Consider the following 12,700-nt stretch of genomic DNA (forward strand, 5'->3'; position numbering starts at 1 on the left):
AGATTTTTTTAAATTTTTGTTTTTTCTTCGCATTCATGTTAAATGTAGATTTCTTAAAGCTTTTTTTCGCATAAATACTAATAAAGTTTATTTATTTTAAAGCTTTTTATGTTCTTTTCGATTCGGCAGGTGCAAGGATATTCAACTATTTTTTCTTAAAATTATCTTTTTATTTTATTTAATTTTAATGCGTTCAAGAAATAAATAGACTAAAAAATATATTTAAAAAAGTTGACTGGGATTTACATTTTATAGTGATTTTTTACCCACTTAACAAAAAAAAACTCATTGATTTTTTTTTTCGCATAAGTATTTAGTTAGATTATTTTAATTTTTTTTTCTTCGAATAAATATCAATTTGTGACTCATATAGTGTATATAATCTAGACTTATTTTTCTATAAAGGATTTATAAAATATTTATTAAGGGAGGAAATTACAAAACATTGTGTGTATTTTTTCTTCTTCTTTTAAATTGTTTCATGTTAAGTTATTTATTCGATACTAATAATTGCTACGCAATGAATGTTTAACTATCAGTAGAACTAGCAGGGGAGTAATATGATAGTTATAATCGCAGCAAAACTAATTTGTAAGCATTACATATCATTCTATGTATTACGCCCAAACTACTGTAGAACAGTTCCCTTTAAAATTGTCTACAAACAGAAGAGGCATTAACAAGTAAAAACAGAAAGAACACGAAAATCTTCGAAATTGATTGTATTACAAAGACAAAAAGTAAGCGTCTGAGAAAATCAAATTGAATAATAACATGGCTCAGTGTTTATTGAGGACATTTGTTCTGTAGCCCAACTGTATATTCCTGCTTCTTTTTTTATCTTAGTCCAAATTTCCATCTATTAGAATGCAATAAAAATCTTTATATATTATACAAATTCAAAAAGTTCCATCACGATTTGCTACCTCACTTATATTCCATAATTAGTTTTACTGATCTCAATATTTAAAATTTATTTTTCCCAGCGTCTCGTAGGGCTTGCCCATAGAAATCATGAATTTAATTATTTTTCTTTGATTCATGGAATATGTTAGAGCTGTGTTTAACTGCACAGAGAAACAAAATCACGTAAAATTACCTCACTGTATGGTAATGTCATTTCCGGTTCTAAAAAAAATTATTCTGGTAAATAAACTTACATTTTTGGTATTTATACCATTCAATTGCTAATTTTTCTCATTCGAAAAGTAACAATTAACTAGAAATTGTTTTCAAAATTATACCGCTTATTACCTCATATTTAGTAAAAAAAATATCAAAACTAAAAAGTAATTTTAAACGAATAAATAGCTTTTATCCTATGCTCTAAGGTATACTGATAAAATTACTATTTTTTTTCATATTTGTCCAATTACATCCTATACGAGGGTTGCTATTTATATTTCTAGCCTAATAATGAAAAAACAAATATGTAGGATCTAAATTGGTTATATTGTTTTTCAAAATATTCTCCATGATGATCAATACACTTTTGCATGCGTTTGAACCAATTTTCAAAGCACTTTTTCCAGTCCGATTGAGGTAACTTCAAAACATGCGTTTGAATGCATCAACCGCTTCTTCGGGGGTCGAAAATCGTTGTAAACGTAATTTATTTTTGATGTGTGGGAATAAGAAGAAGTCATTGGATGCCAAATCAGGGCTGTACGGCGGATGCCCCATCAGTTCGATTATTCGCTCCGTCAGAAATGCCTTTGTTTGAGTCGATGTGTGAGAGCTCGCATTGTCATGATGAAGAATGATTCGCCTGTTCTTCTGCTTTTTTCGAATTTCTCCGATGACTTCTGGCAAACAAGTGATCGTGTACCATTCAGAATTGACCGTCCTGCGTTGCTCTAACGCCACTGTTGCCACATGACCGCTAATGCCGAAGAAACAGGCAATCATTTGTTTCGATGTGCTTCTTCCTCGAACAACTTTTGTTGGTTTTGCCTAGTCTTGGAAGACCCATACAGTTGATTGCTGTTTTGTTTCCGGCTCATATGCATAGATCCATGATTCGTCACCTGTGTAGATGTTATACACAGCCTTTGATGTACCTTGAACGTATTTTTCCAACATTTCCTTGCACCAATCGACACGAGCCTTTTTTTGAGCGTTTGTCTGGTTATGCGGGATCCAACGCGAACAAATTTTTTTTACGCTCAAATAATCATGTAATATTTTATTGATGCTAGTCATACTAATGTTCAAAGACGCCTCTATCTTACGGTATGTCACATGACGATCTTGCTTTATCAGTTCACATACAGCATCGATCTTTTCTGGCACAACAACGGATTTTGGACGACCTGCACGGGATTCGTCCTGCATCGAACATCGACCATGATTAAATTCGTTATACCAATTTTTTACAGTGCTGTAGGATTGCGCTTTATCGCTGAATAAAGAATTAAGTTCATCGAAGCACTCTTGTCTTGACAGTCCACGTCGAAAGTTATGAAAAATAATGGCACGAAAATGTTCACGATTCAATTCCATTTTTTGAAAGAGAAGAACTTTTCAATTTACTGTCAACAACACAAATGAAGCTATAATGGTAAATTGTCTGCTGAATTTATGTTTAAAAATATCAAACTTTCGATTAAAATCGTCTGCGGTCGCCTAGCAATACTTACTGTTGCCAAGGCCAGAAATATAAATAGCAACCCTCGTATTATAAGATGACATTTTACGATTAATTTTACCAGAATTCTTACTAAACCGCATCTGTAAAAATTATCGAGATGCTTGGTGTTTCTATAGAGTCATAAACACTGCAAATTAAACAATATTTTGAATTTTTCTCGGACTTTTTTTCTCGGTGTGAAGTATTCGTTCTAGAGAAGAAATTAAAACTTTCTCGGGGTTTAAAGCATTATCATAAAATCTTTTTTGCTATATATGTCTTTGTATTTTAAAGAACTAAGAAATAATGTTTGATATTGCTGCATTTTTATTATTTTTAATGGGTGTTTATGATAAGGATAGAACTTTCTGAGCAATTTATAAATGACTTTTCATTTATCTAAATAACCCTTGAAAGGTGTTCCAGTAACTCAGAAATCTTGATTTATAATTAAGTAAAAGGTATATGTCAATAACACACTACGCACACCTTTTAAATTATTGAGAATACTTTCTTTTCGCATGTTTCAGGGTTTTATTTTACAATTCCTTTTTGATCTAAGGACTTTAATTAAAAAATAAAATTACACAAAAGGATTTGCTTTAATGAGCTGTAACTCTCATAGTTTAAATAATGCATTTATGGATTTAATAATTATTTTTTAAATTCTACTACCAATTAAAACAAAGGTTTTTCAGGCTAATAAAATGTAAACAATATCTCTCTAGAATCAGATTATAAATCAATTAGTGCTTAAACACTAAGGAAAGCTCTTGTTAATAGAACCAAAATTAGAGTATGTTTATTTCTGTTCTTGCATAAGTACATTCTATGCGTAGTTAATCTTTATGATAGATGTTTGTTTTTAATAGAATTTTTACCCTTCTCAAGTCTATTTTTTAAAATAAAATACTTTCAATGGCATTTCATGCATCCTCATTTTAAATCAGTATATTGAAAAACTAATTTTAAATTGCTTCCAGGAAAAAATATGTTGTTGAAATGAACAAGGGCATGGATTTAAATTTATTATTATTTATTGATTACATTCAACAAGTACAAGTGTATATATTGTATGTATGTATGTTGTATGTATATTTAAATGATATGCTTCATTTAATGACTATTAGAAAGTATATGAAAATACTAATTGATTTAATTTGCTTTATTAATTGAAGATATCTATACGGTAGTCAGACCAATTAATTTGACCCATTAAATGATGATGACTAATTGAATGGTGATGTTATTCGTAAATATTTTTTTTAAATATTTTTATGCATTTTAAAATAATTATTTCTTGCATTCATTTTCAATTTGCCTTTAACAGAGTGCTTAAAAATAATAAATTATTAACCAATATAAAAATGAAACGTTATCGATGTTTACATTCTGTTTGAAAAAACAAAATTCTGAAAATTTTCCCCGCGTGAAAAAACAAAATACAAATAAAATTAGGAAAGAAATAACACGAAAAACAGAGTAGTGTTTAATTTTATCGTAATGTGATGTAAGAACGTCAATGAAATATTTTAAAGAAAGAACAAATGAATCTTTTAGTTAAAATAATTTTATTCTGGAAATGTATGTCTGAACAAAAATATAAATATATTTTAGTGCAAACATTTTTATATTTACATATAATAAGAAAGTATGTCTAAACGAATATTATCAAAAATAAAATTAAGTATTCTAGATCATATTCAGAATTCAAGGATTAATATAAATATTAAAAGATTAGAAATTACATTTAAGGTATCCGACTAGTTTCAACAATTTTGTTTAAAATATTAAGTAAACATTTTATAAAACCAGTCTGTTTGTTTTTTCTGTGCAAAAAATTATTATTATTTCATTTTTTCCATAGATTATCGTTTTCACGTAAAATATGACATTTTTTTGCATATACGCTAAACACTGTAAATAAATGTATATAGTCTGAAACAAAAAACTTAAAAGAAAGTATACATATACTATTGAGTTAAAAATCAATGAAGTTAAAAAGCAAATTTTTCATAATTTTTAAATGTATAAGAAATAACATTCTACTTTTTTCTCTTAGCCTGTATTTCCAAACATGTCTTCCACTTTTATAAACACTCATGATAAAATTGTAGACAATTATTTTAAAAATAATATAAGATATCGTATTTAAGGTGTTGTAAGAAGTGAAATAAAATCTGATTTTTAGATAAATGCATTCAAAGACTTAAATACATAAATCTATTATCTTTAATCACTGCTATTACTTTGTAATTAATTGGAGTACAAACAAAAGTAAAGTATTTTACAGGGGTTTTAAATTCATACTGAATTCAATTTCAACAACTTTGTCCAAAAACATGATTTTGCACTAGTCAGATACCTTAAAATGCATCCATTTTTGGTGATACTCATTAATATTACATTTTAGGAAACATTTTATACAAATTTTATCTGAAAAATGTGATCAAATTTATAAAAATTGAACAATGTGGCTTCTGTTAAGAAAGGTAATAGTAAAAATTTTACATATTTATTGCATTTTCTTGCAAATAAATTTTTAAATATGTAATATTAACATTTTTATAAAAGAATCAACTATAAATATTATTAGGCCGCTCGTTCAATCGAAATAAGTCCTAATAATGTTTTTATTAATATAAAAGTTAGATAATATTATAAAAATTTTACTTATTCAAATGATAACTTAAAAATTTTAGGCAATGTTTCTTTTTATCATTTTAATGACATTTTTCTTTTATTTTAGTGATTTGTGCTTTTTTTATGCAGCCGAAGAATTATTTCTTCACATCACTCAAAGTAGTAGCATAATTTGGACAACAAAAATCTGTAAATAAAATTATTCACATTAAATTTGTATTGCTTTATTAAATGCAATATCTGTTCGCAAAAAAAATTTTAAAATATTTAGAAAATAATATTAAAAACAATATTACTAAATCTATATACAATCTACAATGAAACGATTTTTGTGATATATATAATAAAATTATCAAAAAATATTAAGTGCAAATATGTTATGCAAATTTTAATTGTAAGAGTAGCTGCTCTAATTTAATTTACTAAATTGTGGAAAAACTTGTTATCGATTGTTATGATGATGAAATCGAAGTAAAAAGAAAAGTTTTTACTAACTCCCAGAAGATTTGATTAATTAGTGTTACCAATGTCCTTTTAAAAAGTAGTTGAGATATAAGCGATAATTTTTGGATAATTAAGGTAAAGATATGGATGAGGTAAAGATACTATTATTGTGTTAGAGACTACAATTACGCTACCATTGCTTGTCTAGCAAGTCGTAATGTTTCATGTACGTTGACAAACGCCGTATTTCCACATTTTAATCGAAAAAGAGCATCAAAAAATAATCGTGCGAACATCACATAATAAAAAATTAAGAATAAATGAATAAAAAGAATCTCCAATTCGCACGGCCAAATTTTAACTAAATTTCTACAGCGGTTTTCATTTAGGATTTTCTTTCTTTTCTGTTGAAAGTTCCAGGATTTTCACCTTGATTATTCCGACATAAATGAATTTATGTGATCATATTTTTATATTTTATTTTTACATGACATTTCTACTGCTGATTTTTCGATAATTTCAGTTTAACATCTACTTCTAGTTGAATCCATGAGAAATTATAAATTCCTCAACAGCTCTAATTAAAGATCTTATAATCTACATTAACTACGTTTTATTTTAATGAAAATAATCTTACATGCACAGAAATAAACAAAAAAAGATAAATTACCTGATAAATGTGTAGCGTGCTTTCGTCTTATCCAAGATCCTTTTTAAATTTAATCACGCATTAACAATAAATTGTTCTGTATTTGTTTTATAAACATCATCAATATAGAGATGCGCTTATATTATCCTGAAATAAATCATGTATATTTCAGATTGCTACTTTTTCTTATGAAGCAAATAATATTTAATTTTATTATTAAGATATTAAGGCAGTTCAAGCTGTAAGATTTCTTATTTATAACTGTATATTATATATATATATATATATATATATATATATATATATATATATATATATATATATATATATATATATATATATATATATATATATATATATATATATATATATATATATATGCATGCCTAATAATACTTTTAATAACAGAGTTTTAATTGTTCTTTCTGTTCATCTCAATATTTCATTTTCTTTTCCAAGCAACACAGCGTTTACTTCAAAATTTGATACTACATTTCTCAAAGTTTCATTTCATTGTTGCTTCCAATCCTGCTTTAATTTCAGTATTACTATTATACAGTGTTATTCAAGTTTTACTAAAAGAAAGTTATATTTTAAATAACTTTGATTTTCCTGTTTCATAAGTTGCGTTATGTTTAAGTTGACTGATTGTAGCTCAATCAGAATTCATTCAAAGTAATAAAGAACTTTTTCCAATTTAAGTCTTATTCTTTACAGATAAAATTGAGTGAAAAAAATGAGAGAAATAAAAGGGTAGAATGAAATCAACTATGGGACTGAAATATCCCAAACATATTTTTTAGAATGTTTTAATTTTATTTTTATTGCTGTAATTGTTTCATATTTCTAACTGCCAATTGGAATCAGAGGTATATTTTTGGAAAAATAAATTTAAATAAACACGAGCATGTGAATAGTTATTTATTATTTTAATTGTTTATACTGTTAGTTTTGAATTTATCAGTATTGTGTGATGTAAATTTTTTAATTACGACTATACTTTATAAAATATTTAATGGAGTTTGAAGTATACATACTTTTAAATCTTACAACGCATATGATTCTTTTTTTTTTCTAAATTCCAATAATGTTCTGAGCCAGTTAGCCCTCTACTATTTAAACGTTGAATTCGGTTCTTTTTTCATGTATTTTTACTAATTTTAATGAAAGGAAATTATGGTTTTTTGATTTTTTTTTGATAAATGACAATCTGTTTTTATTTAAATAGAGGTATTAATAATCACCTATCGTTTCTCCGTACAGAATAATGCAATATAGCACTTATTAAGGTTCCGAATAATTTATTATGATATGTTCCTAAAAATAGTTATACGCTAAATTGAGTCTCTCAATTTTTTATAGTGTCAATTTGATTATTTTATATTTTGTAAATTTTCTTGGCTGTCATTTTTTTTAATTTTGATTTTTAGGAAGTTAATTTAGTTAACATCACCGTGTCAAATATATATTATTCCTCTAATTATTTGGATCAAATGCAAGGCAACTTCAACGGTATAATTTAAAGTTTACATCGTTTCCTGAATCTGAACTCATGACCTTGAATAAGGTCAAATAATCATATTTTGAGTAATGGGTAATGAACCTAAGTACATTTCTAAAATATTAAGCCATTATTTTGGTGAAATTCAAAAGCTTTTAGCCAAATTTCAATGTTTTAGGTTGAAAAAACGTATATGGAGTCCTCGCAAGTTTTCTCATATTGAAAAGAAAAAAAAAATATTCGAACACTACGTCGATATTTGCTAATGAAATCTAAAGAGATTACAAACTTAAATGCCTTGAAGCATACAATTCTTTGGAAAATTTAACAGAATTATAACGCTATGCTTTAGAAAATGAAGAGTGCTCCAAGTTCGAAACATTGTAGTCAAAAAATCATGATTATTTTGCAGTAATTTTGTTCTTCATAATTTATTCAATTTATATTTCAATAGTTTTAGTTTATTATCTTTTATCTTGAAAGAAATCAATAGTTTTAGTAGGAATCAAATAAAAAGTAATTTTATAGGAAAATGGTAGTGTATGCTTAGTTTTGCGTCAAACTGCTTAATAATAATAAAACACAATTTACGTGCCTGCAAAATTATTAGTTTAAAAAAACATCTATTGGATGTAGGATTAATAACTCAAATTCGTCTTCTTATTAGTTTTTTTTTTAAAAAACATGTAATGGATGCATGATTAATAGATCAAATTCTTCTTTTTTATTAATATTTGTTTTTTTAAATTTTGGATTTGATTAACTAATTGCAAGAAATAATTCGAACGAACTTACCTCAGTATTTATAGTCACTACGCGATCGTCTTGGTGTTTTAATCTCAGCAATGTATTTGGATTTGATAAATTATGTTCTTCTTCATACCATGGTGAAGGTGTTATAATGGTTGTTGGGGATAGTGGGATTCTGGGTAAATCTTCTGTATAGTTTAATTCTGCTAAGCTAACTTCTATCTCATCCTTTTCTCTGTACTTTTTCTGGAAAAGAAAGTTTTATCAGTAAAATATCTTTTAATTTTTTTTAGCTAATGATTCGTTTATAGTAAGACATTTTTTATGTTAGTTCAATATAGCTTACCGATTAATGGTGTAAGTACACTCAATTCTGATTTTTATGTTTGGAAAACTTGATTTAAGTGTAAAGATTGAAGTTCTAGTCACTTCACAAAAAATAAGAATAAAAATATTCAACTTTTCTTTAAAAATTAGCATAAACTCATTTGTAAATTAATGTTATTCAATATCGATAGTTTTTAAAACATAACGATGAAATTTTCGTTTACTATTTTGTTTACTACTTGTATCTTGTGTTTGTTTGTTTACTTCTTAAATTTTGATTTACTAATTTTAAATAGCCTGGACTATAAATCAAAACAATTTTTCCCTGCTGAACACGATATTCTGCAAATTAAAGGGCTAACAATACTTTCTGAATAATTACAAAAATGTATGCTTGTAATATTATTAAAATAATTGCATTACCAACATTACAATTAGATTAACTGTTTTATTTCAATTATAAATATGAAGTAAAAGGTTTCATTTACGAATTACTATTAGAAAAGGTACTGTTAGAAAAAAAAGTATTGTTTGCTTTACATGAATAAACATTGTTGGAGAAATTGAGTTTAAAGGCAAGTGTATGCCTTCCAAAATGCATCCTTTGTTTGTATAAAACAATTTATGTTACTGAATACCGGATCATTAATATCTACCAAAATCAAATCAATATTCATTTCTTTCTTATCTGCCCATTCAGTATCTTAGTTGTTTTCTTAAAAATTTAATAGGGGTGATTTATTGGTATGGTTCCCCAGTTTTTTAAGGATCAATTTTAGATTTATCAGTAGTATTTTAAATTAAATCTAAATTAAGTTATATAATCAATAAATCTGTTTCCCATAAAACATTTCAGAAAACTCCAGCTTATAGTCATTATTTGTTTGCATGATGCATTGTAACATTGCCTAGCGGCTATGAGTAATCGCATAATGCATGATTTCCGCATTCAATTATGAGTCAGTGGCAGTGGTTCAAAAATATATGCATCTGAAAACTCCAGATTTATTCATGATTTATCGTGATTTATTACGTCGGAAAAAGCATTCATTAAAATTGCATCCACGTTGAAATAACTAATAACGAAACCATATACTTTACGAGGTTTTTAAACTTAGGATTTTTGAAATTAAGGTTCAAATACTTGAAAAAAATGTAATAAAAAAATAAAGAGACGATTTAACAATTCAGTATGTTTTTTTTTTCTACACTTGGATTCCAGATATAATATCGAGAAGAAAAATTGTTTTGAAGTGATGCTAAAATTGCAGGCCGATATTCAGCTTTCATGTCTCTCTAATCCTCCATTTCATGCATTTAAAAAAATAATGCAAAAAAATTCTTAATCAAACTACGTTAAAGAATACTGGTACTCTGAGTAATTCTATACTTACGGAAATTTTATACTTACTGTACAAATTTTAGGGTCAAATAATCTGATACAGTGCTATTTTTGCAGTAATATTTACAGTAAAATCCCTGAATCACTGTAGTTAAATAAAAATTTTAGTCAAAATTACGGTGTGAAAATTTACGATAAAATGAATTTTACAGATGCTACGCTCTCAGAGGGCGAGTACTTTTTCCCGTAACTTGATCTAGAATTTTTTTACAGTGCAGCGAAGCCATTTTAATAATGAAGGAGAATTATGCATAGATATAAATTAGAAGTATAGTATAAAAGAAGAAAAACAAATCCTCCAGAATAACTTTTAATTCAATGATCTGATCCTCACATATTAGGACGCAATCTTCGTGGTGGTGACCTTAAATATGCTATATGTTTAGAGAAGGTGTTAATGCCCAAGCATGTTATTTTTTTTCCTCGAAATAAAAATATTTCTTTCAGCAAAATTCGATTTTTAACCCTTAAAATACAGAATATTGTCGCAATCTTGGAACTATGGTCTAAGTCATTTGGTCAGGAGAGATGTATTAAGTTTAACATAAAATTGACATTGCATGTAAATTTTACTTTTAAGTATTTATCTATGTTTTGAGAACTTTCAAGGAACTCGAAAATTTATGCATTGATTATATATAATAATTGTTTATTCAACTATAATTACGGGAAAAATATAATATTTAATAATGTATATGTCCAAATACGAAACTTGAATGAAATCGTTCGAATAGTTCCGAAGAAATCAAATTAGTATGTAAGCCTTATATACAAGCTGTAAACTAAATAAGTCGTACATTTAAATTTTGATTGTCTATTTTCGTTTATTTAAAACAGTATTGACCACCAGTATGTGAAGATCCGATCATTAGATCAAAAGTAATTTATGGTGATACGTTAATTTATTTTTGCTGCACATTACCTGTTGATGTGTTACTTACAGATGCATCACAAATAATTCTGTAATTGACTCAAGTATAAATTACCTTAAGGCTCCATGATCTCTTTAAAGCCACTACGCAGTTTCTATAATTTCTACTACATTTTATACTTTCAGGTGATTGACCTTCTTGAATCGTAGCACTTTCAACACTTTCACTATCACAAACTGTAATTAAATTTTATATATTCAGTTAAAATTATTCCCACAGTTTATAACTGATTCTATTCAAGTTTAGGAAAAAACTTCATAATTTTTGTTCCTAGAACTACACACAACTGTTTCAATATTGTTAACTCATTACTTCAATTACTTCAATATTGTTAACATCAGTAAATAAAAATTTCTAGCATAAATTGCAATTTCGCTCCGTGTATATATATATATATATATTTATATATATATATAAGTTCAAAATGAAGAATAAAACAAAGAAAAATTATAAACATATGAAAAATAGGGGGTGGGAAATAATAAGTAAAAAAATAACAAGCAAATTTAAAAAAAAAAAAAAATATGAAATATTAGTTAAAAAACCTGAAAAAAAACCGGATCTGAAACCGGCTGAAGAAAAGATATAATCTTTTCTTCAGCCCACACGATTATATCCGCAAACTCTGTCAGGTTTTTTAACTAATATTTCATATATATATATATATAATTTTTTTTTTTTTTTTTTTCAAATAATATGTTGTTTGTTATTTTTTTACTTATTATTTCCCACCCCCTTTTTTTCATATGTCTATAATTTTTCTTTGTTTTATTCTTCATTTTGAACTTATCTAATGAGTGCTGTTTACTTGCAGCTTAAGCGCAATAAATGATACTTATTGTTTTTCTTAACTTTCTTAGTGTTTTCTTGTATTTATTTTTTTATTATATATATATATATATATATAAATACAGAGAGAGAGAGAAAGAGAGTATTTATGATCTTATTTGAAGACAATCAAGTCATTTCCGCATTAGAGGCACAATTTGGCTTCTTTTAAGTTTTATTCTGCATCTTACGATATATTCTTAAAGAGAAGGGTTTCTCGGCAGGGGCTTGAGGCTTGACCATTCGGGCCGTAGTTTTGCTGGCAGTTACATCATGAAAAATTTTGATAGGTCCCACTACTTAAACAGGGATTCTGAAAGGGAATTGGTTCCAAGAGTATCCTTAATTTAATTCAACGTTATTCAAACGGAAAATTTAGAGATTTTAATATGTTCTAAACATGACAACATTCGGACAATAAGGAATTTTTGGGATTTTCATAATGTGTATTTTTCTAAGATTTATTACCCATTAACTTCATCCCATCAACTAACCATTAACTTAACAAAATAATCTTTTAATTGGCAACTTGACTTTTTATGTCTCTTTGTGAGAGGACAATTTCTACGTCTTAAAATTAATAAGAGAAATCAAT

General features: G+C 26.7%; 1 protein-coding gene across 1 annotated transcript in view; it reads right to left on the reverse strand.

The window, feature by feature from the left end:
- Nucleotides 1–4,183: 4,183 nt before the first annotated feature.
- Nucleotides 4,184–12,700, reverse strand: part of LOC107452856 (nephrin) — a 61,795-nt gene continuing 53,278 nt past the window's right edge. The window contains exons 12-15 of the mRNA XM_016069478.4: nt 11,332–11,453; nt 8,662–8,862; nt 6,387–6,512; nt 4,184–5,459 (exon numbers count right to left, since the gene is read on the reverse strand). Of these exons, the coding sequence (XP_015924964.2) occupies nt 6,486–6,512; nt 8,662–8,862; nt 11,332–11,453 (350 nt within the window). The 3' untranslated portion in view covers nt 4,184–5,459; nt 6,387–6,485. The remainder of the gene's footprint in view (nt 5,460–6,386; nt 6,513–8,661; nt 8,863–11,331; nt 11,454–12,700) is intronic.

Source organism: Parasteatoda tepidariorum, chromosome 6, assembly GCF_982258835.1.
Source record: "Parasteatoda tepidariorum strain Cologne lab strain chromosome 6, Ptep-v5.0, whole genome shotgun sequence".
Lineage (NCBI taxonomy): Eukaryota > Metazoa > Arthropoda > Arachnida > Araneae > Theridiidae > Parasteatoda > Parasteatoda tepidariorum.